The sequence below is a fragment of the Macadamia integrifolia genome, chromosome 11, assembly GCF_013358625.1.
Source record: "Macadamia integrifolia cultivar HAES 741 chromosome 11, SCU_Mint_v3, whole genome shotgun sequence".
NCBI lineage: Eukaryota > Viridiplantae > Streptophyta > Magnoliopsida > Proteales > Proteaceae > Macadamia > Macadamia integrifolia.
Genome location: NC_056567.1, coordinates 27,990,622 through 28,016,113, shown reverse-complemented (window position 1 = coordinate 28,016,113; position 25,492 = coordinate 27,990,622). Strand labels below are relative to the sequence as shown.

General features: G+C 37.6%; 2 protein-coding genes and 1 long non-coding RNA gene across 8 annotated transcripts in view; all 3 read left to right on the top strand.

Annotated features, from left to right (window-relative positions):
- Positions 1–25,492, top strand: part of LOC122094388 (sister chromatid cohesion protein PDS5 homolog A-B) — a 110,951-nt gene that overhangs the window by 26,007 nt on the left and 59,452 nt on the right. The window lies entirely within an intron of this gene.
- On the top strand, positions 1,569–12,358 carry LOC122094390 (splicing factor 3B subunit 2-like). 3 transcript variants are annotated; one of them, XM_042665179.1, is made up of 11 exons: positions 1,569–1,934; positions 2,046–2,108; positions 8,149–8,383; positions 8,711–9,098; positions 10,753–10,886; positions 10,962–11,043; positions 11,145–11,203; positions 11,383–11,427; positions 11,814–11,905; positions 11,989–12,058; positions 12,127–12,358. In XM_042665179.1, the coding sequence occupies exons 4-11, from the start codon at positions 9,021–9,023 to the stop codon at positions 12,248–12,250; spliced, it is 684 nt and encodes a 227-aa protein (XP_042521113.1). In that variant the 5' UTR covers positions 1,569–1,934; positions 2,046–2,108; positions 8,149–8,383; positions 8,711–9,020; the 3' UTR covers positions 12,251–12,358. The 3 variants fall into 3 exon arrangements, with proteins under 3 accessions (XP_042521113.1, XP_042521115.1, XP_042521114.1); XM_042665180.1 differs by lacking the exon at positions 1,569–1,934 and adding an exon at positions 6,108–6,162 and having other exon boundaries at positions 2,065–2,108; XM_042665181.1 differs by lacking the exons at positions 8,149–8,383; positions 8,711–9,098 and adding an exon at positions 6,108–6,162 and having other exon boundaries at positions 1,574–1,934.
- LOC122094393 lies at positions 16,576–19,523 on the top strand. Its single transcript, XR_006144758.1, has 2 exons — positions 16,576–16,767; positions 19,223–19,523. It is a non-coding gene; the product is annotated as an uncharacterized LOC122094393 (long non-coding RNA).

Here is a 25,492-nt window from a genome sequence, read left to right as displayed (position 1 = left end):
GCTTCATGACCTCCCAATTGATAACGGGTCCAAGTCTTCTGACAAACCTTGCATGTAGTACATCATCCCACCATGAACAGGCATACCCAATAAACTTGGTGATGATGAGTTCACACTTCTTCACGTCTGGAAGAGACTTATACGCAAAAATTCTCTCCACTTTGGTAAGCCAGTCAAGAAATTCCTCAGGTCCTTTTTCACCACTGAACTCGGGAACCTCCACTTTGATGCCATAATCTCTGTCAGAAAATTGTCGGGTAACATCTTGGGGAACAACCGGATCAGATTGCTGCCTCTGAGGTGTGTCTTCGATCCGTAAAGTGTTGAGCTGAGGGGGTAATGTAGAGGATCCTTCTTCAGCTCGCTTGTCGGACCTCCTCATAAAGGCAATCATCTCTTCCATAAACTTATCAAACTTGGCTTCAGTCCTCTCAAGCCTAGCATCAGTATTCTGTTGGTTCTCGGCTAACTCACGATATAATTTGTGCAACTCAGCATTGGTGATGTGACTTGCCATGGTTAGAAAATTGCAGGAAAATTTGCTCTGATACCACTTGATGCGGATCCGGATTCCAAGGGCCGAAATCGGATCGCTTATGGCCCACAAAAATGACCAAAATCTCAAATTTAATGGTTGAAGGGTATTCTTGTAATTTCAGAAACAAGCAGGGCCTTAGAAATAATTATAAGGTAGATGGGGTAGTTCTAGAACTAAAACTTTAATACAAAGGCTTATTCTGAATTTTACCAAAGAGAAAAGGGGTTATGGAATATAACTTTTGGGAACAAGGGCTTAATTGTAATAACAGGAAAAATGCTTTTAAAATAAAAGAAACCTGTTCTTCTTCTTCTTCTTGTCGTGAGAACCAGAAACCAGCGGACAGAAAAAAAATTCCGATCGGTAGAACTCCTTCGATAGGGCTTGGTTGGACCTGAAATTCGAAACGAAGCTTCTCAGGATAAGGCTCTATTGATCCCACAAGATAAGCACCTGGATTTTCAAGCTGGGAGGCTGCGGGAATGACCAGAAGTAGAACCTGGCGGTAGAACAGAGTCAGTCTCAGTTGCAGGTATGATAACAGATGGTAAAGGGACTTTTCGGCAGCTGAAATCTGATGATTTGTGTCGCCTAGGAGAGGGCTTCCTGCGATCAAATCCTTGGCCCAGACAACTCACATATAAAGGACCTCGAAACACCTCAGTAGGGCAGCAACTGTCACCCAGAACAGGGGCTGGGAAAGAGAACCAGCTAGAAGAAGAATGGAAGAAGAAAAAGAACAGCAGGAGAAGAAGAACAGAGGGAAAAGAAAAGACAGTCAGGGGAAGGGGAAGAAGAAAACAGTTCAGAAGAGAGAGAAAGGGAAACCACCCATGGCAGCCATCGTTTCCAACCAAAACATAAATTCTCAAATTCATTCAAAAAATCTCTACTGAGTTCTCCATTACAGGGCTATTTAAAGAAAAATAATAACATAATTTTGGAAGCTAATTAAAAATGGAAACTAAACCTAGATAGCAACTAAATAAAAATCAAATCTAAAGATAGCAACTACTTCCATCGTGCAACTGCATCACTCACACACACACACACACACACACACACACACGGTGGTAGGGACAACTTTTGCATGGTGCTAGCCTTTTCAGTTATTTGTCCAGTTTGCATTTTTATATTGCTTGCAAATTACTGATGGACCAATCTGTGTATCTGTCCGTGCGCCATGTACGGTGCACATCTATTGCGCATGGTTGTAGCATTTCCATTTATTTCCCAATATGCATTTTTATATTGACTCATAATTTTCTTAAAACAGAGGTATGGTCCTCCACCATCTTATCCATATCTTAAAATTCCTGGCTTGAATGCTCCCATCCCTCCTGGTGCTAGCTTTGGTTATCATCCTGGAGGTTGGGGTAAACCTCCTTTTGATGAAGTAAGCGCTTATAACTTTGTATCTGGGGATTTATTTGCCTTGTTTTTTCCTAGTGAGAGCTGAAACTAGCTTGTATTCAATGCTGAAATTTTTGACGTTTATGTTGGTTAGTATGGGTGTCCTTTATATGGAGATGTCTTTGGGGTCCAACAACATGAACAGCCTAATTATGAGGTATTTTCTTTTACCTTTTCTTCTTTCACTTGTATTATGTTGTTTTATGGATGGAAGATAGTGACGCAAAAAGTCAAGATCTTGGTGTGGCATTTTTAACTCAAATTCGTACCACCCCTATTTTTTAAATTTATCTGAGATACCACCCTAAAAAATAAAAAATGGCAAACATACCCCTAAAGTCTAACACCGTTAATTTACAAATACAATTTACCTTTTTGACCCTTAAACAAAATACAAATAAAGTAGGAGCCTGATCATTTTGAACCCTAGAAAAACACCTCTGTTTCTCTTCTCCTCAAACAGGCGACGGCCAGCGAGGAGTTCGGCGCCTGTAGCAGCCAGCCATTGACGGCCAGCGATTGCAGCAGCCAGCCATTGAGGATGTCGACAACAGCGATTGAAGGTGCAGCAGTGATGTAGGCTGCAGTAGGAGCTGCAACATCATTGAAGGTGATCATCGAAGGAGGAGCTACCATTCACATTTTCTCACATCCTCAATACTAACCCCTTACCACGTAATTGAGGATTTCATTATCTGAGATACCATTACCAGGTTCTTCTCTTGTTTTTCCCCAATTTAAAATACCAACAAACTCATTCAACCAGAAATATAAGAAAACTATCTGGAATTCGAAGCTAAGTAGGTAGCTAAATTCCGGTTGATAAAACTCAACTTTGAAGAAATCAAAGAGAAAAATGAACTCAATTCTCCACATAAACCCCTACGAAGAGCGAGGTAAGGACTACCACCACTCCCCAACACATACACACGAGACAAAAACATAAAAGCTAACAGCATGTGAAAAACAAGAAAGCAAATAAAGCATATAGCTTCAGAATTCTGGACTACCTAAACCTCCTCGACCGGTAGAATGAAACCCACGCTTCTGCCCAGCGTGAGGCATCAAGCCGCCGCCGCCGCCGCCGCCGCCCATTGGCCGGAAACCACTATTGCCAAATGGGTAATTCATGGAGCCGTTGTAAGGGTGGTGGGGATGATGAGGGTGGTCTCCCCCCTGAGAAACCAATCCCGTAACTGGGGTTCCCACTTTGAGAATTCATAGGAATACTAGACGATCGAGAAGGCATTTTTGAATGTCTGTGGTGGTGAGAATCTAGAAATTGTTCTCCTTCTCCTCTGTCTATAAAGCTTTGCAAAATGTTATGAACCCAGATGACAGCTGACAGAGCAGAGAAGGAATCAATTCCTAGCAGAGTTAACCCTAGAGTAGCAAAGTACAATTGCCAAGTAGAAGTGCTGACGGCATGATGACAGAATATCACGTTTACTCTTCAAGGGTAAACTTGTCATTTAAAAATTACAAACGTGACACATCATCACTTGACGCTTGGGAGCTAACAGAATGGATTTTAGAGTAATTATATTTTTGAAAAATGGTATATACATGCAATTTTTGATTTTTTAGGGTGGTAGCTCAGATAAATTTTAAAAATAAGGATGGTACAAGATAATTTTCCAAAAAAAAAAAAAAAACAACTAAATTACTTCTCAGATGTAGAAATGTTCTGTTTAAAGTTTGCTGAAGTGTTTACAGTCCCTTAACTATTTACAGCTTGTAAGCAAAAAAAATATGTTGAAAGCGTAATAGTCATCAGTGGTTTCTTTATAACATTTGGATGTTCTAAAACTTTCCGCAAGGAAGGTAGCGGATAGCTGAGTGTCAATTGACATGTATTTTTTTCAGGGTTGGGGGGGGGGGTGTGAATTTTATACAACAATGGAAAGTGGTTTTAAGACCTATAGAGGAGGAGATGGAAGAGGGAGAAGGATTGGATGTGGTGTCAAGTAGCACACTGCAAATATTAATACACACACCCTTGACCTTGAGCCATCGAGTGTGTATTTGAAGTCTTAGGAATGTACTGAAAGATCACTGACTTCACATATTGTGAAATAAATCTAGTATCCTCGACAATGGCCATGATCTCTGAATTGGAGCCACTTCTGTGGGCAGTAGTGTTTTGGTTAACATCTTAGAGTCTGATTGGAGAACTACCCTCTGCAAACTTAAGCTCCGGTGAAGTAGATTTCCTTCCCAACAAGCATCAGCTTCCAACATTAACATGGCATTAAGAGGAGAAACAGAGGTCTTATAAGCGACCAAATTCCCTCTGAAGTATATGGTTGCCAATTGTGTCCCGGATTTTCCTTTCTTCCCATCTGTAGCACTGTCTGATTAGAATATGGAAAAATCCATAGCTGGGGAACGTCTTCTCTAGGATGCTTGTGGATTTTTTTTATTGATCTCCTTGATTTTTGAAGTGAATGAGGACCCTCTGCTGGAGGATTATTTTTTTTTATCAAAACTGGCATGCACTTACTGTCATAAAAATTGCCACGTGTCAAGTTTCAGCTGCAAATTCAATCATATACCGTCAGTTGTAATGGCATAGCCAATTGAGTGTTCCATAACATGACCCAATTTATTAAGATAATTAAATGGTAATTTTTATATGCAGAAACTACAAAAAGACAACTATTTATTGTACATGTTGACTCTTTAAGCCTTGTGGCAATGCATTGGCTCAGCTTTGTGAATCCCTTCCACAATGCCACTCTATGTAAGGATGTATTTGCTTTTAGCTGACAAAAAGTACATGTTTCTTTGCTCACCAGTTCAACTCTTTGCCATTTTTGGCCTTTTTCGTGTCGCTTTAGCACCTATATGTTACTTCGTATTGCTTCATACGTTTAGTTGCGACACATCTTTCTCCCTACTCTGTTTATAACCATTCTTAACTTCTACTTGTACCATTTCATTCCTCACTCTGTGTACTTTTTGGTCTTCATTGCACATTTGTTGAATCATTTCCAGTGGCAAGCCCTCATCTTGCATCTTTTGGTTCTATAATTCTCTTTTATGCATTCATTGAAAAATTCTCCTTGTATTTTCTAGTCATTAATTACTTAAAAAATGGGCAGCATGCAAGCCAAATTGATTTCTTTCTGACTAGAAAATCTGACAGACTATGGAGAGAGCTTAATGGCTCAAAATTGGTTGGTGGTCTTGGATATGTGCCTCAATATGAAGCAACACTAGAAGGCAAAAGCAGATCTGTCCTAACTCCTACTCTGTCTTACATTGAACTTGAGAATTGAGATCATCTTGCAAGGGATGCATAGATACAATTACTTCTTTTACTTCTCTGTGTGTTGACCGTATGCAAAGACATGGGTATTTGGTGATATGAGAGGCATGCGTTCACCTAATTTCACGTGCTTGTAAGGTTTCAAGGATTGGTATTGGGAAGTGTATCGGAAAGAGGGTTTTAAGAGATGTGATGGGTTTCTAGAAGCCTAAAGTGATAGGTTTCAAATATCGAGGAAATAGCCACAATCGCAGTTAGTTTTGGAAACCATGTGTCAAGAGAAATCTAATACCTGGAGATTAACATCTCTGATCCGGACAAAATGCTGGTCAAGTCCTTAAATTCAAGAGAGTAACAATATATTAGAATCTGCTCTCAGTCTAATTGTTAGATTCTTAGTTACTGAAGAATCCCACATGAAGTAGGAAACCTGGAGCTGAGAATTCATGGGTAATTATCGGAAGATATCATAACAGTAATTAGATAAGTTCAGATTAAGCAGACTGATGATTGCAGAGTACAGGCTTAAGTTATTACAGCAAACAGAAATCTGATATCAGATTTTGAAAAGAGTAACTGAATTGAAGTTTCCAGAAATCAGAGTTTAAATAAGATTCTGAGAAAACAATAGCAAGATCAGATGTGAAAACTGGAATAGCTTAAGAACCTGATTTGATTTGTACGTATGAAAATAGATCTGAAGTCTCATATCCAAAACTAAGGAAACCAAAAGAAAATCTATTAGGAGGAAACGCTGAAACCAGTTTAAAGTCTTGATTTTTAGTGATCAAACAATAAAACAGTAACTGTAGTCCAGATTTGATTTATTTGAAGAATTATGAACCAGGAACTTGTCTCAGAAACCAGATTCAATCATATGTGCAGGAAAATAATCTTTTGGAAACTAACCTGGTTTGCTGGACAGTGAATGAAGAAGAAGGTATGATCCTAGCCTATATCACCTGGAACTAGATTGGATCCATGTCTTGGCACCACCAATAGTTGTTGCATCTTACAACAATTTCTGAATCATGACCGGCTTTGGAAGCCAAGAACGAAGAAGAACCGGTCCAGCCCGGGGTTTTGGTCCACCAAGGGTTGGAAATAATTAATAGCTTATTTTGTTTTTTTTTTTTTTGTTTTTGTTTTTGTTTTTTTGTTTTTTTTTTTTTGTTTTTTCATGCTTTCACTTTCCAGACTTAGGAATTATGACTTCTTTCCTTGCATTAGTTCTTTTTATGGTTATTTACTAGTTTAGGTTGGATACTGTCTTAGTTGAGTTTCTAATTTCATGTCTCTATTTTCCCTATATATATATGCTGTAACCGATGGACAACTTAGAGTGAATTGATTATTGAATGAGAATTGGGTGAATTTGTGTTCTGTGTGACTCCCTTCCTCCCCCTGCTACTCTGGTTTTTTCCTTCTTCCCTAAGGCCCTCCATCAGGAACTAGATTGGATCCTCACCAACATGTCTTGGCACCACTAATAGTTGTTGCATCTTACAACAATTTCTGAATCACAGAAAATAATAGGCAAAAATCTAGCTTCATTCAACTAGTAAAATTGTTGGGGAGGGCTGTAGCCCATTTTATGAATAAATAGAACTTGTAAAGGCTGAATCATATTGGGTTTAGGGAAGATACGGCCAATCGGAAACAAGCTGGAAAAAGAAAAACTAAAACAGACAAGGATTCCTCCCTCTTCTGCAAGCTGGAGAGAGTCTCCTAACCAACTAGGACTTCTAAAAACAGAAGGAAACTAACCAATAACAGGTCTGGAATTAATGAAGAATATTCCAGTGCTTACAAATATATAAAATTGAAAAAACATAGTCCTAAAGCCAACAATGATTCTGGTTTTGAGTGAACCAGAAAACACCGAAGCCGCATGGCTTGGCCTGAACCAGAAATTGCTTCAGTTGAACCACCAGGTTCAAAGTGGGTGTAGGCCCTTTTTTGGGCTTGGCCTGGTTCCTACGGTGGTACTTGTGATGGTACCTTTGATCTGGCATCAAGACGGCTCAGAGACGTATTGGACAGATGATGGATATGGTTTGATACGCATGAATATGCTTATAAAATAGGGATGTGATTCAAATCTTCATAGGCAAGTGCTATTTCAAACCTGCTAATAAGTAACAAGAAGCAATTAAGCAAGAAGAGTTCGAAAAATAAGAAAAGCTGTGTGATTCTAATCTTCATTGGAAAGTGTAATTTTTTACTTGTTTAATCACTTCTCCTAGCTTGTTTTTGAGGGTCAATAGGATTCACTTAGGTTTTAGCCTAAATTCAGAGTTGGAAGAAGTTATTCTTTTAAAACTGGGATTTTTGGGTTTTTGTAAGCCTATCTGCCTATGTATTGAGTGTATCAATCTGTATCAATCCATATTGGTACTGTCGTGTCAGACCGTATCGTATCTAGACTTGACACCATGCATGCCTGTACTTCACACATCTGTCCATATCGTTACTGTCCTTTATTGTTCTCTTTAAGTGCAGTCAGAACTATTGGATGCTTTTGTAGTATAATTCCAATTTATGAGTATCAAATGTCAGGGAATGTTGAGCTACATCATTGGATATGTGAAAAATTAAGGTTTAAAGTGTTGGCCTTCCCTAATTGCCCGTCTTATAATAATTTGGCATATATGTTTTATATCTCAATGCTTTAAATAGGTATTAACTTGATCATATATGCCAGATCCCAATTTTTTTACAGTGCCACCCCCTAGAGAATGCCACTATTATAGGAACACCCTTTTTGTTTCACCAAATTAGACTCAAACCCCCTGCCATTAGTCCCTGTTACAAAATATACCTTATATGTTGATGTCAGCTACTATTTTTTTTTAAAATACCAAAATACCCTTACTAAATGTGAAGTGCCTAAACTATCCATCTAAAAACTCCCTCTCCTCAGCAGATGGAGACCTTCACCGGTCAGCCTTGGTGTACCTGATGCTCATGGGAGAGAAGCCGTGGACGGAACGGATCTACATGGAGACCGAGTTCTACTTCGAGGAGGGCTATTGGGTGGTGATCATTAGTACATTGAGTGAGCATTACAGGGAGGCGAGAGAGTCGTACCTGGAAGGGGAACTGGAGCAGAACGGTAGAAAGGGTAAAAAATTATCAATTGAAGAGGCCACAAAGAACATGTAAATTTTCAAGTTGGATTCTCAAATCCAATCTTTTCCCAGGCCTATGACTGATATATGAAGTTTGATTTTAGTTTTTTGATAGAAGATTGATGATTTAGTAGGTTAGTTCATCTTTTGTTCTTCGTTCTATTCTGATTTACTGGAAATGGGTTTCTTTGTTACGCATAAAAATTCATTAATTTTGATGAATGAGAAGGTTACAGAATGAAACTTAGTGTTTTTTAAAATGGTTTTAGAGGTCAGAGCAGCTAAGTGTTTTCATTAATTTTGATGAATGAGAAGCTTACAAAATGAAATTTCGTGTTTTTTAAAATGGGTTTTCAGAGGTGAGAGAAGCGGAGCGTTTTTCCCAATTCAATTGCTGTTATTGTGAAGTTCTGAGAAGTAAAAGATGGATTATGTATACGCACTGGGAAACACCCAAATGATCTATTACCTACAATGAACTTTTTCAATCCTTTCAAGCGGAATTTAAAGGTTACCCATGAAAGGCATGATGATAAGAAAAATGTAAAGAGCCAAGCCCTTCCCAGTGCTGACAAAGAAATGTGAAGTCGGATGGACATTAACGACAAGTGTCGCAATTGCAGCAGTGAGAAGCAACTGAAAGCTTAGGATGGAATAGACCTTACGGATGAAGGCCCATTGGAGTGCTGGGTTCTTGGATAAAGTTGTACGCCGCCACCGGCCTCCATGTCCGATTTCTGGTAAGGTTGGTTCACATCTTTTTAGAGAGATAAGAGAGAGAAAGTAGGGTTTGAAATGGGTTCCAATAGTGAGAGTTGAGATGTATGGTTAGTGAATAGGGTATAACGGTCATTTTAACTCTTCATTGTTAAGTGACTGACGGTGATGTAGATAAGTCACTTGGACTTATTTTATTGCAAATAAGCCTTGGGTTGTATTATATAAGTGTTGGGCCTTTGATCCCATAGGTTTTCTTTGAAATGAGCCACTTTAACAAACCTAAAATATGGGTAGAAGGTAGAAAAACGGGATTTTATTCATTAGTTTAATTAGTTGTTATTTAATTCAATAAAGACCCATTGGGCCATTAGTTGGTTGTAAAGTCCTATATGGACTATTAGTTGATTAGTCATACTCTATGTTGGAGTCATAAAGTCAAGTCCTAGTCCTATTTTGAATTCCTAGTTGTAATAGGAGTGTCTAGTCCTATTGGGAAACTAGCTCCTAGTTGTAGTAGGAGTGTCTAGTCCTATTGGGAAACTAGCTCCTAGTATTAGTATGATTGTAAACTTCCCCTCTATAAATAGAGAGGCATATGTACCATTATTGGACAGATTTTGAATGAAATAAAGTTCGCAGTTATGAAAGAAAGTTTGCAACTAAATACTTAGAGCAGCTGAGATAGCTGTGGGTGAGAAACCCAGGTTGAGATAGTCACTTTCTTTATTATCTTTCACCCTTCTCAACCCCCCATCTATTTTATTCTTCTTTTTTTATTTTATTTGCTATAACATTCAAGAGATATAATTCAGATTCTGATAAAAGTCTGCAGAAATCAGAACCGATCAGCAATCCTAGTGGGAATAGGAGAGAGATGATCGATCTCCTCTCTTTCCCTCTTCTGTACTTCGTTCAGCCAGGTCTTCAATCAGGGTATTCCAGGTCTCATAAGGGTCCCACGATCCTTACCTAGTCACTGTTGGAAGCATTCAGCTGCTGTTCTTGAAGGTTCTTCTCAGTTTTCTCTCCTAGGTCAGAAAATCAAGAAAGCTTGTAACTTTACAACTAGCCGTCAGAATCCTCTCAACTTTGGAGGTTTTTTTATCCTCCCTAGCTATCTACGCCCAAAAGTGCAGCTCAATCGGACTCCCACAAACCTAGTCGCTCCTTTCTCTCTTCAGCTCTATAGAAGGTTTTTCTCTCTCCTATCGGGTTGGGTTTTGGGCTGGTTTTGGTCCTATATAGGTATTATATCCTTGAGGGTTTATTTGATGGTATTATTTCTTTGTTTCTTACTCCTATTTGTATTGTTTGGGGTTATAAACTGCGGAGTTAGTTACTTGCAATCTACTCCTGCATTAAACGGTAGGGGGTCTAAGTCTAATTTGGTGAAACAGATGGGGTGTTCCTATAAGAGTGGTATTCTCTAGGGGGTGGAGTTGTAAATTACCTTTTAGTTTATGTAAAAACTGAAGAGGTATTTTGTTCTACCTTGTTAGATTGGCCAATTGGAAATTCTAGTTTTAGTATTACATCCGCGAACTTAAAATTTAAAACTATTGTTTTTGGTCAGTCATAGAGTCTCTTAAAACGGCTTACTATATTTTCTTGATGGGAAGTGTCAGAATTGCTCCTGTTTTTGGGTGGAGAAGCACTTTTTAAATTGTCTCCAATTTCAGGAGGAGCCTGTTGATAGGAGCAAACATTGGGGTGATTTAGAGGAAGAGGAAGAGGAGGAAGAAGAGGAAGATGAGGAACAGATAGAAGAGGAGGAGCTAGAGGTGGGTATTCAATCAGTAGACAGCTTGTCAAGGTGCTGGGTCTTTACCCTGCTGATTTGCTATCATTTTATTATGAGTGTGGCACTGACTAGTTTATCTTTGTTCAGTACTCCTACTGGTGTTGAGACCCCTGATGTTATTGATCTGCGGAAGCAGCAGAGAAAGGAGCCCGAGAAGCCTCTCTATCAAGTGAGTACATCATTTGTGTATGTGGCATTGTTCTTGACCTTGATCATGCATCTAGGAAGTAAAATTAATTATTGCTTTCTCTTGTTTCTTTTATTTGGAAGGTTCTTGAAGAAAAAGAAGAAAAGATTGCTCCTGGAACTTTGCTTGGAACAACCCACACGTAAGATTCTGGTTTTTATTCTCTCTCTCTCTCTCTCTCTTTCTAAAAGAAGCCATGTGTATGTTTATTCTTTGATAGACTCCAGTTGCATTTGGCATGAGACAATGTTAACACAGTTATATTATTGAGAAGCATGGTAAGACTTCTGATGACCTTCGGAAAATTTTCATTGGACACAGGTATGTGCTTGGCAGTGGCACACAAGAAAAATCAGCTGCAAAAGGGTATGTAGTTGACTTTTTTTTTTTGGTGCCTGCTTAGTAGGATTCGTTGAGTGTTACAACCCACCACCCAAAAAAAAAAACTGTCAGTCATTTTTTCTTTGTGAAACAGTAGTTTTATTGGTAAACAGACCACCTTGACCCCATCTAAGAAGATCCAACTAGTGTCTGAAAGGTCGCTGGTACAAATTGAGTTTTCTGGTTAAACTAGGAGAGGGAAATATGAAAATGAGACAATCCGTTGTGTTTTTTGATATGGCTATTGGTTGGGAAATTTGATGGGAAACGGTCTAGGGAGGGGTATCTAATTAATGGTGTCCATAATTTACCTTTTTATTCTGGCCGAGTGATTCTGCATAGGCAAATCCCTTTTTGACACTATTACACAGGTTGATCTGCTACGTGGCCAAAAATCGGACAAAGTGGATGTCACTCTTCAGCCAGAAGAACTGGATGTTTTGGACAATGTTGTGGCTGCCAAGTAAGAACAATTACATAATTTTATTTATTCTAGTTGTTGACTACAGTTATGGTTATTTGCTAAATAATTAAGCTATATCTCAGGTATGAGGAAGCGAGGGAGGAGGAGAAGTTGTGAAGCCAGCATGAGGATTTCTGCGACATGGTTGCGGAGGTGCGTATGCAACTTTCTTTTTTGTTTGGTTATGAAAGGTACTTATTGTGTGTAAGAAAATGTTGCAGAATCAGAAGAAGAGAAAGCGGAAGATGCAGGAAAAGGAAGGAAAGTCAAAGAAGAAGGAATTCAAGTTTTAGTGTGTTTTATATCTGCATTTCTCATATTTGGAGAAGCCTAGCTTTGTACTAATGGCCTCATTGTAGGAATTCTTGAAATAGGTTCTCGATATGTATACTTGTAGATTCGCACTTTCAACCTTCGAAATTATTTCTGGGAGAGGGAGCTATTTTCTGTCCACTGTTGACAGGCTGCTGAGTTATGGTAAAGGGTGGTAGTTGAGGCAATGAGTGTGGTGGTGCGGTGAGCATTGGATGGCTGAGAGCATCCGAGCATGTGGCCCGAGGTCTTCTCGGCCATCTGATGCTCACTGCACCGCCAGACTCACTAGAGAGGATGTTTTTGCGGTAGTTTAGGGAAACCTATTTGAGGAATCTTAAGTGTGTTTCTGCATTTTTTTTTATTTTTTAGAATTTGGACTGGCTTTGCACTTCATTACGCGTTCTTATGGCCTTGGATTTTTTGCACTTTTTTTTTTTTAATAATCTCCAGAGGGTTTTTTATGCACTTATCAGATGTAAACCTTTGCCGTTTCTTTCCTATTCCATGTTCGAGGGTCTCAGCGGTGATCTGATTCAGCGTTTCAAAATCTTATCATTATTATTATTTTAGGATTGAGTTTCCTTTGGCAATGGTGAATGGAAATTTATTCAGATGCTAGCAGGGAACAGGGGTATGGTGGTATTTTGGGGAGGTTTTAGAACCTTAGGATGGAGTGGTGAATCTCATCATGCAGTGAAAGAAAATTTCTTATATTTTTTTTCGTATACAGGGTCTTTAAATCTTAGATGACCAACCAAAGAGGATCCGGCTCCTGTGGCTCCATATTGCTACACATGGTAGAGGCACAAGTTCACGACCCTAAGTTGATGGTTACTATGGATGTAGAGAGGCTCTTGGACCAGTGAAGCACCAGATATCCAAGTGGGGCATAACCTATATGCGACTCATGCTTGAAGCCTTGATTCAAAATTTTTCTGAAAAACGAACATGTGATTCCACAAACTGCGCTATTTTCTGTCTACGACTCCACCGTCCGACGACGATCCCATTCCAATGAAATCCCATGTAGTTTTTTCATTGGATTTCAGCATCGTTGTTGGCTCTGGTGACATCTTGGTGGGTGCATTTGGAAGGCAAGCACTAGGGTTTGAAGGGATTTGGTTCACCCACGACGTCTATACAAACCTGGCTAGAAAATTACAGAGATCTCTTCATTATTGTTCTTAAGAATCATCTAAACAGGGAAGAGACAGATGGCTTGAGAATCGCAGAGAGAAGAACATAAGTCAGGAATATTTTTCATAACTTTATTTCCTTCCCTCTTGTTTCTTGTTTGAACATCATTATCATCATGGTCAAGGGGATTGGATTTGCTGATCTGGTGATGGGTATTTATATTATGACAAAAATAATGCAGTTGGTCGAATGCTTCTCTAGCATTGGTAGAGGTCTATGAACTACTAAATAATGCATCGTGTAGAGCCCACAATTGGTTTCAGGTTGTGATGGAATTCATGAATTTGCATTTGAGGCCGGCTACATTGCACGGACGCTGAGAGTAGTATTCATCTCGACTGTCGAGTAATGGCTCTACGGGCACTCAGCCACAGTTCATGATTTAACGTTCTTTAACACTAGCAGTGGGGATCAGATCTTTGGAAGCCAGAATTCTTCATCCATCACGTTCTTAACAGTTGAATCCTGGCTGGCTCTCTGCATTGGGACTCGATAACCTTAGGCACTTCCTTTGTACCTTACCTATGTAGGTAATGCAGGTGATGAACTGAAGGTGGTCTGAGTTCTGGTTCAAGGGTAGGCCTTTAATTGATGGATGGAGTCCGGCCCCAATTTTATTTCACTCATGTTTGGTTGATTGTGGCAGTGTTTTGTACAAATGCCATAATGTATGCTTGTCTGACTTTGCGGTTTGGATCCAACATACAACTGTGAGTTATGTACCGAATGCATCCCATCCCAGATCCCCTCCACACACACACACATTAAAATAATAATAATAATAATAATCATTATATTAATAATATATCATTTGCATCTGGTTCCAAATTCATTCGTAGTCAGTATCATCTGTGCCTCTTGCTTTCCTCACTAAGGCTATGGTTGGAAGCCAAAGAAAAAATTTCGGAAAAAAAATTTGAGGAAAAAGATAGATGCATACAAAAAATTCATTATTTCTTTTTTTTTTTGTTTTCGGGGCTTCTGAACATAGCCTCAGTGCATGAAAAATTGCATTTTTCTTCGGTTTGGGTCTAATTCTCTCTATACACATTAATGATTGATTGATTGATTTGACAATATCTCTCCTCAATTAAAAAAAAAAAAATTCTTTTCTTAGCAACCAAAAATATCTTAATTTTCTTAATTAAAAAAAAAAACACCACTTAACTTTCAGGTTAATTTAAGTCAAAACAAGGAATTGAAAACATAAGCTACTAAGGGGGGGGGTCAGATGATTGAGTTTGAAGCTTAGATTTGATGCATGATCAGAGTTTCCATGTCATAAGAGTATTTGTTAAGTTGGTCTTGAATTCTTTATTTGTTTTGAAAAATGAGCTGCTATGACATATTTTGGTGGCGATCCAAATGGGATTTTTTCTGAGGTTTGTGATGGTAGTGAAGGGGTTGGGTCAATAATTCCAAACCCGATAAATCGACCCGCGACTTGGAGGAGTATACAATATTCTATTATCTTGTTGAGCAAGCATGTTTTCTGGACGATTTTTCTTGTTGCAATTTAGATGTATTTGAGCGATCTCCATTGTAACATTTCTTTTACAGTAGTGAAACATCTTCTTCTTCTCTCGAAGACATAGCACACCACATCGGTGTTTGAACCTCAATAAATTTGTATTGTATGTGAATCTGTCTCTATTTTTTTTTTTTTATGTTTGTTGGTGTTTAGTGTAAAAGTATTATACTCACCCACTCATTTGTGAAAAATAGGAAGAGACAAAATAAGATGTCCGATCCGAGTCAAAAGCAAAGCTAAAGTTGAGTTCAACACGGGAGAACCAACTCTTCTGATTAATTAAATAGCAAAAGTTGTCCTTTAAAAGAACAGTTTCTTGTCCTTCATTTTAAAGTCAGAAATGGATTTCTGGTTATGGACATTAAGCAGAAAGAGTTGGTAGATCCGTTACCAAAACCGCATATTAGAACTTCTTTTTCCTTTATTTCTTTTGACTCCTTTAGCATTTAACCAGTTAATCTCCTCCTAATTGGGAATCAACTGGAAAGAACGAGCGAAAATGAAATAAAGGAAAAAAGGAGAGACGTGTCAGAGTAAGTTTTCTTCCAAAAAGAATCCACTCCTGACTCTTGCAGCTTTTTTCTTCTTATTTTTTTTCTTAATTTCAGCTGGAAGTCTTGCCCTTTTTCAATCACAACCATCCTTTTCCTATAACAGGAAAATCCAAAGTCCAAACCAAACGACCTGGAAAACCTACTAAGGGCTCACCTCTTGCCATCCTTTCACCTCTTCTTGATGTTATTTCTTGCCTCCCTCTCCTCTCTTTATTAACAGATCTTTGAAGTCTCTTCCCTGATCAATTGAGAGAGAGAGAGAGAGAGAGAGAGAGAGAGAGAGTTTCCCATCTTCCTTGTTTATTATTAAGCATTGAAGCAGTGATGTTGGCCTGATTACCAATCTTCAGCTCCAGGTATAATAACTGTGTGAGTGCCCCTAAATCACATCATCTTCTTTTCTCTACTTATGGTTTTAGTCTTTTTCATCAGCTTCTCCTTTCATTTTGACTTGGCGCAAGTCAGTCAAGCCTACCCTTTTTTTTTTTATAGCAAGTCAGTCAAGCTTACCAATTGTTTCCATTTTTTTACTTTTTTTTCCTTAGAGATTTCCTGAAAACTTTGTAGTTTGCAGATTTTAACAAGTCAGGCCTACTTGGTTTTGGTTGTTCCTTGAACCCTGTTCTTATGGGGTGATGATCAGGTTTGATGTTTCTTTCTGGAGTCCAAATTATTTATTTTCAATGAATTGGTGATTGATCAGGTTTGATATTTCCTTCTTCTTCTTCTTCTTCTTCTTTTGATAGTCAAGTGAGTTGTATTTGATGAAGATGATATCATCATCCTTCTGATTCAGCTCATATAAGTCATCACTTATTATTTCAAAATAAAATTTAGTCATTAGTAGAAAGAAATCCCAAAAGGAGTTGGAGAGATCAGAAGCACTAGTATTCTTTGCATCACCATATAGTATTCAAGCATTGCAATTGCTAGAACTGTTTTGATATTATTGGATGAAGAACTTGAGTGATCATTATCACTTCACTGCGTGCATATCATTTGTTCAAACCAAACAATTAATCAAAAGACCTAATTTCTCATGTTGGTCCACTTTTGTTATGTATAGGGAAGAAGATGTATGCTGCAACTTTTTGGGAAATGTCAAGACTAAGAAGTTGGGTGAAGGGAATAGGTCTGCCTGGCTCCCTGAATGCCATCTAAGAAGCTTTTGTCAAAATCGACTGACATTGTTCCTAGTTGGCGTTTGGGGAGCCATGCAGTTCTTCCAGAACCAATTGACCAGTCAGTCAATCCCCTCTTATCAGGTGAATTACTGTCAGTCTGTCACAAATTCCCTTTATTTATTGAATGTTGTGCATTTTTCTACTCCTCTATTCCTCCTCCTGGTCCATCTGTATTTTTTATTTTTATTTTTATTTTATTATTATTATTATTTTTTGAGAGAGAGACCCTTAGTTGGGAAGAATTGTGATAATAATTTGATATTGTAGGGTAGCAATGAATGCCAACAAATTTTTCAGTTTAACAAAACATTACTGATAAGAAAGTGTAATATACATGGATTCCGAATTACAAGCTTGAAGAAACCATAGAGTGGAAATGAGCCAACCAGTCCAACACGAAAAATATGCATGTACTAATTTATGGTATATGCAGACCCCTTGGTTGGGGGAAAGTTGGGATACTTAGATAATTTAGGGTACCCATGATTGCCATTTCACAACATTAATTACTACAAGCCTACAAGGAGCAGTCAAGTCTCATTCATGAAATAATGGAGGCTGCTGTTTGTTGTTTCCTTTTCAGTCAATAAACTGGTTGGTGATTATTAATGTATATTGAGTCCCACATGAATTGGATAACTCAATATACGATTGCCTAGTTAGATTGGATTCTATATTACATGTAATAGTCATTATCACATGTAGTTTCCTAATCCTGTAATGTTTCATAAGTTGCCTTCATTTTTTTTCTTGGGATTGAAGCCCTTCATCACTCCAAGGGTCTTTCTTCTCTCTCAATCTCGTTATATTGATGACTTTCTTAATAGATTTGGTATGGTTGTTTTGGGTGGATTAACAAAAGTAAAAGGGAAGCACTGGGCTTAGCTAGAAGAGAGGCGGGGGAAAGCAATAATGCAGAGCTCAAATAGTTAGGGCCTGTGGGGAAGGAGCTATACTTCATTCGTTTGACAAGAATGAATTCCTTTAGCTAACTTATATCCATTTTTATCTCTTTGCTTAACCACCTTGAGATTGTATTTCCTTTCTAAATCCCAAAACCAGAGCATATCCACCGAGGCTTTTTTTTTTTTGTAAATATCACACTACACCCGCATTTTTAGGGTTTTTTCAATCTTCTACTGGGGCATTTTGCTAGATTAATGGTCGACCCTCTTCCAATGCATGGAAATTGCCTCTCAGCATCTCTCACTCAGTCACTCCCCTCCCATTCTCCTTGCTCCCCTGCCCATGCCCACTCCCATTAGTACTCATCATTAATGAGAGGGATTGGGTGGGTGGGGGGGGGTGGGGTGGGGTGGGGTTTGTAAAAAGACAGTCCTGGTTTTCCTTAAGATAAGTAAACTCTAAGGTCCTCTTCATATGCCAAATTTCAGATTAATTTAAGTATGCCAAGTGGTAAAATAAGGAATTGAAAATCTAAGTTACCAATAGGGTGCACAAGACTACAATAAGTGCATAGGTTTATACGAGACGGTAAATGATTGAGTTTAAAGCTTAATCTAAATGCAGGTGACTTATTTAGATCACTTCCCTGATATTATTGATTAGAATTTCCATGTCTACTATGTCCTGTGATAAAGACCACTATATTCACCCGCTCATTTTTTCCCATTATCACAAGTCTCACAACCAACCAGGAATAAAAAAAAAAAAAAAAAAAAAAAACTCTTTATTTAGATTTTAAATTCAGAAATGGGTTTTTGCTTATGGAAATTAAGAAACAAGGGCCCCTAATTAGAAATCAACTAGAAAGAAATAGCGAAAACAACTTTTTCCTCTCTTTTTTGACTCCTTAAACACTTAACCAGTTAATTGCCCCCTAATTGGGAATCAACTGTAAAGAAAGAGTGAAAAGGAAATAAAGAAAAAAGAAAAAGAAAAAAAGAGATGAAGAGTAAGTTTTCTTCTGGAAAGAATCCACTCCTGGCTATTTGATGCGGTCTCGTTGAAAGCTATGGTAGAGAGAGACAAGAACACACTCTACCAGGTATGTATCCAAGAAAAGCGAACGTAAAAGAAAAGACACCAATGCAAAGTGGAAAGCTGTAGTTCTACCCGACTGTTGTGAAACTCTTTGTGATTTAAAAGGGAAAACTGCATGCAATGAAACTCTCTTTGGTTTTAAGTTTATGCACACTCAGAGTGTCTGCTACAAGCAAATTCAGTTTACATAGTTCACTCCTTCATCGTCTCAACAAATTACATTTATATAGAGAAAAGAAAACCCTAAATCTCAAGTGTCAAAAGACCATTTAGAAAAAAACTAGAAAACATAATGAAAATACTTTGTAAAGAATTTTAATTTTAATATTTAAAATCACTTATTAAATTATTTGATTTTAATTTAATCTAAAAAATATTATATCAAATCGAATCAAATCAAACCGTTTACACCCAAACTAAGCCATTTAAAACCTTTAGACTTTATATTCTAGAGCAAGCAATAGATTAAGGGGAGGAGATTTCATTGCCACGCTTTATTGATTTGATGAGTGATCAGCTGTAGTTGGTGCAGATGAAGGACATGCGTGCAGTCCACCTACGTGGTGGTTGGGCTGCTTCTTGGTCTTGAATCTCTTGATGCAAGCTGATGATGTGGGAGTTGGCCTGCCTGAGTTGACATGGGCTTTTGTTGTGGGCTGAACTTGTCAGTAAGGTTATCACTTAGATGTTGTGGACAGCTCCTGGAGTATGTAATATTATTGGCCACATCAAATATCTGATCCTTCAGCTCTGCAAATCGATTATGCAGAGACCCTACCTTTTCCAATGAGAGGAAAATCCAAAGTTGAAACTGATCTACCTGGAAAGCAAAACCCACTCTGCTTTGGCTCTTCCTCATGGTACTATCAGCTGGTTATTACGGTTTTTTTTTTTTTTTTGGGTGGGGGTGGGGGTTTTTGCATAAAAAAAAAAAAAAGGTTTACGGTCTGACTAGTCTTGCGAATTTATACTGATCCCATAATCGCATGGATCGAGTCACTCTTTATTCTTTTTTAGCATCTCTACTTGTGGTTTTGATCTTTTTCATTAAGAAATCCAGTCAATCTCATCTGCAGATGTTAAAATAAGTCAGGTCTACTTGTTTACTTGTTTCTTGAATGGGTTCTTACGGGGTGATTGATTAGGTTTGATATTTCTTTTTAGAGTCCAAATTATTTATATAACTTCAATGAATTGGTGTTCTCAGAAGAGTGGGTTTTATTAGTAATGTATGGGAAGTGCCTTTTTCTTTTCTTCTTCTTTATTTCATAGTTAACTGAGTTCATGATTTCATTAAGCGAATTCCATTTGATAAAAGATAGGTTTTTTTTTTTTTGGGGGGTGGGATGGTTGGGGGGAGGGTGCTAAAAGTACAGGTTGTATTAGAAAAGGAAGGGAACAAAATTAGGATAAAGTTTTCTTTCAAACACATTTCCAAGAGATTTATATCTGGATATTAATCCAACCAAAAAGTAATAGGAACCCATCTTGGGTATTCCCACAATGAGGACCGAAATCTAAAACTTGATCTATAGTTAGCAACAATAGCAAATAGTTAGTGTTGGCTTTCACTCCATAAAGGGGCACTCTTTCTCCCTTGGAGACGGTATTGGGTAAGGGTGTCAATAGGTGTTGTATTCAATATTTTGTAGGATTTTGATAAGCCATAGCAGACCAAAAGTAGATATTGAATTATATCATATAAAAAAAGTTCTTATATTTCAATACCGATACATACTAATTTGGTTCGATTTTGATATGAATTTTATTCAATATAAATAATAATTTTTTATTCAATACAAATATGGTTTGCTACAGTTTCTTTTCGATACTTCTGTCATTTTTCCCCCTATATATATAGTCATTAATTCGGTATTCAGAAAGGGCGTCAATTAGTACAGTTTGATACATACCTAGTGATTTTCTTTATATCTTTACAAAAGAAAAAAAAAAAAAAAGGTTTTTAACTTAAAATCCGATACTATATTAAACTGATCGAGAAAGATAGTGTCTTGACATATTGAAAATGTATTGAACCTCTTTCAATACGATAATTCGATTTGATAATATGGTATCAGTACCAAACTGATACCCTTGTTATTGGATTTTCTGATCATAAGGTGCGGGGGATGCTCGTCGATCCCAAATCTTAATCCCGAAAGGGAACTATGGTCTATGGGTGGGTGTGTCATTTCATGATAGCCTTTGAGTGCTCCCAAACCAAGAACTATATATATATATATATATATACATATACCGACTACTATTGTATAGATGAGGCCATGAATTAATAATGATATTTTTTTCAAATTGAGATGTTGGGAGTTATAGAGTAACAATCTCATATTGATGAACTGAGATCTTGGATGCGTATTCGTATATAACTAGCGATCCCACTTTATTTAACAAAATCATTCCTTGAAAACTTTTAGGACAGGAAGGATAAGGGTCCCTTGTTTTTGTAAGTCTATCTTAATTTTATAGAGTGAGAAAGCCCTTACAAATAACTTGTTGAATTGCTTCTAAGTTCTAACTTCCAACACATTGTGTACTCTCTCATCTTTTAAGGGTCTTTATGGATTTGAATTGTGTCAAATTAATCAGGGTCTCTAGGAATACCTCTGAGATCACCCATTTTATCTTTACAGATGACATCTTTCTCTTTTGCCGAGGTACTATAGATGATATTCTATCCATTCAAACTATCATTGATATTTTCCAAATCTTGGCAGGCCAGAAAAACATTTTTGGAAAAAGCAAACACACTCCTACTACAATGGAACCAACTCTTAAGAGGATCATTCGCAACCATCTGAAGATTAAGTTAATGGTATCTTGGTCAAGGTCCCAAAAATAGATGTCTTGCTAAAGTTTTTTGACTATGCTAGGGGAATCAAGAGAACTGTCCATCATTTATTGGGAAGAGAGTGGTAAACCTAAATCTCAGGGAGGGCTCGACTTTAGATTCAATCATATTCATAACCAAAACGCCCTAGCTTCTTCTTAATCATGGATGGGGACTCATTTCAAATCTCTCTTCCTTGTGGAAAAAGATACTAAAAGCTCTTTATTTTTTCCCTAATTCCAACTATCAAGAGATTAGTTTGATAGAAAAGTGGCTCTAGAGAATTTATCAATATTTTGGAAGATCTTAGGTCCCCAAGTGACCAAAAATCTTTGCTGGAAACAACTTGATATGCTAACTTTTAGACACACACCTTCATGATTGAAGTTATTTGTAGGAGACCCTCTTGCGCTCATCTCAAGTTGAAGGTTGATAGGAGTTCTCCAAGTGACTAATAGAGCTTTAAAATCTAAGGATATGGGAGTGTATTAATATGAGATTATAGGTGCGCATGAATATATGATGATGCATGAAAATACATGGAAGGGTATTGGAATGAATTTATTTTTTGAAATTTGATAGATGGTCAATCCAAATTCCGAAGTTCAGGTTATGAATTACCTATTCTACAATGATAAGAGTAGCCAAATCATTTAATCTATGTGATAATATTTAAGGGAGAAAAATAAATTAATATGTTGTCTGCTTGTATTAGAATCTTATATGTCAAGTCAACAGTGAGTAGCAAAATGATACATTTGAATGACATAAGGGAAAAAAAAAAAGGCCCATATGTTTAATAAGGGGAGAGAGAAAATATACATACTTTTACGATCTCATATCAGTTTACGGGAGGTGATACCACATCATTTTTCTATGGGAATTGACGTAGATTGATATGATATTGGGTCCCCTCACCTTGCAAGTCAATTTATGAGGTTGAGTTAAACCCGATTCAATCCAACCGATTTAAACCCAGTTCAATTCCTCAAACCATGATCCCGGTTCCAACTTTAAAATAAGCGTGAATATACCTGTACTCCCTCTGCTGCGCGTACGGGTATAATAAACCAGTACGTAGCTGTAGAGCAGTGCTGAGTCCGCTGACTAGTTGAATTTCATGGTGGAATCTCCGGACTCTGCATCAACGAGGGACGTTCTTCCGTACGGATCTGCAATTGCATATGGTTCCAAAAACCGAATGGATTGGATCGGTCGGTATCGGTTGAATTGGCATAATATCGGTCTTGAGTGATCTTAGATCTTAATTTTTTTCATCCCTATACACATTTATGGTCCAACGATAGAATCATAATAAAAATTAATTATAAAATAAAAAGAATAGATCTGTACATAGGCAATCTAGGCCAATTTGAATTGTAATTTTTTTCTTAGCAGCAGAATTGGACAAGAATTGAATATTTAAGAATTGAAGAGGAGCTGAATCCAATAGATAGATAGATAGCCCTCCTTAGCACATTGTCAATTTGGGTTGAGAAACTTTAAATTTCAAAATGAGGCAATGCTTGCAATTAAAATTTAATTTGGGTGCAAAGCAGATTCTGCAGAATACGGATTCATTGTGTATACAATTGGTTTGTAGTATTCAATATTTCCTCAATGGTGACTAAGGGTGTCAATTCCAGCCCCGCCATGTACCCCAACCAAGCCGGATCATGTAAGCCCAATTCATTATGGCAGCCCGATTGTTACTCAAGATCGATGACCCGATTATAATCTGTATCATATCTATCAAAGCTAAACCCTTAAAAAGGCATTCACAATATAAGATTTGAAAGTGGTCAAACCCCATTAAACTCCCACAAGTTTTGAACAATTGACACCCCAAATATTGGTGATTTTCTCCAGGCATCGGTTTCTTACCAATAACCTTCTTTGGCATAGACTTAGTGGAATGTATTCTCAAGGAGATAAGAGTTTGGGGTTTGTTGTGGATGACAGATAGTGGCATATCAGTTTGCTTTAATTGGGAGGACCTATGGTCCAAAATTATGGAGAGAAAAATAGTACAGGGGTAAGGTAGGTAAGGTATTGGAAACTTTGGGAGTGTGGCAGCACTGGTAGGGTTGTAGAAGGATCAGAGGGGGAAGGTGGGGTTTTAGGAGAAGGGGAGAGAGGAAATGTAAATATAGCATAGGAGCATTAGATACCCTACATTTACACAAAATTTTAATATGGCCAAATTTAGCGTAAATTTCCCAAAATAACCCAACGCTATAAAAAAGCCAGTTACTGTGAGAAATAGTCGGAGTAAGCTGAAGTAAATCCTTGGAGGAAGATCAAACTTCAGAAATAGTCTAACCCTTAGCAATTGCCATTTTTAATCCATGCAAAATCCCTGCGACTTCTATTTCAGCTAGAGAAGTAGATAGAGAAGAACCTCTTACAATAAACTGAAATCTGCCCTGCAACAGAACACCACATATCCAAAAGGGGGCTGAATCCAAATAGTTAGTAAAACCAAAACAAACTAACATATTAAAAGGCAGAACCGGCGGTGAAACGTGTCTGCTCAAGAAGATCTCTGAAATATCCGTGATAGAGGAAGAAAAAACAGGAAGATTAGTATCCAGGCACAATTGTAAGTCATCTAACCAACGAGCAATATTCTGCACAATCACGATGGGATTTGGATTTAAATGTCGAATAACCACATCATTTCAGTGGGTCCAAATAAAATAAATTACAACAGCCATCATACTAAAAAATCGAATTTTACCTCATGGGAGGCTGAGGAATTAAAAAAAAAAAATACTGGATCATCCCAACAACAGATGAGACTTGCAAAAATCGTAGATAGGGAATTAGCTGCCCAAATCCTAAGACTGAATTCACAATCGAAAAAAAGATGGAAAATAGTTTTAAATTCCTTACCACAAAATGTCCAAGAACAATTAATAGGATGAAGGTGCGAAAACGATTTAGATCGTCCCACTGGTAGGGTCAGACATTTAAACAACCATTAATTGAAGAGTGTAGATCATTACTTGAAACTCAACAAGTGCAGAGCCTCCACGCGATCTTAGTCCTTTCACATTGAGTCATTCCCACACGTACAGGTTTGCGTTCTATTTGAGTCCAAGCTCATCTTCAATAATCAAGTTTTTCACAAAACCCTAATTATCACTCAATTATTAGCGTAGAGAGAGAGAGAGAGAGAGAGAGAGAGAGAGAGAGAGAGAGAGAGAGAGAGAGAGAGAGAGAGAGAGAGAGAGAGAGAAATAAAATACAAGTCACCACATAAATGCATGCCATGCTATCCATATGGTTCATTCATAAATCCCATGACCACTAACATTAACATAACCATAAAACATATTGTGGATTTGATCCTTTGAATTTTATTTCAATAATGTGAAAAAACAACAATTATAAACACCACATAAAAATTGCCAACACTTGACAATCATAAATCTAATTTAAAAATTTTAAGCCCTCACAAGGGTTTCTAAAACTCAAGTAATCATACGCATATGATTATTAGCACAAATGGGTTACAGGTTTCTAAACCACAACCCAACAATTGAGTTTTAAGTTAATTTGGGCAGAAATCTAAGAATTAGCATGCCAAGGCCCATAACAGAATAAGCCTATTTAGGTAGAACATAACTTCTTATATTCAGAAAACAGCCTATATAATTAAAGCCCATTTGAACTTTAAAAAATATCAGGCCCATGAGGGCTCTGAAACTTAAAAACATTAAGTTAAAATAAAACAGGCCCAAAAGTTACATATTATATATGCACAAAAATCAGCGCGCCAGCCCATACAAGTTTAAAACAAATATGACTTAAGTAAAAGGGCATTAGTGTAAATTCCAGATAGGGTGTAATTTTTTTTGCAGTTTTTTTGTGTGAACAGTGTTCACTGTTCCGTGACAGGGAGGCGGCCTTTTTTTTTTTTCTAACCAAAAAGGTTTCAGATAAAAAAAAAAA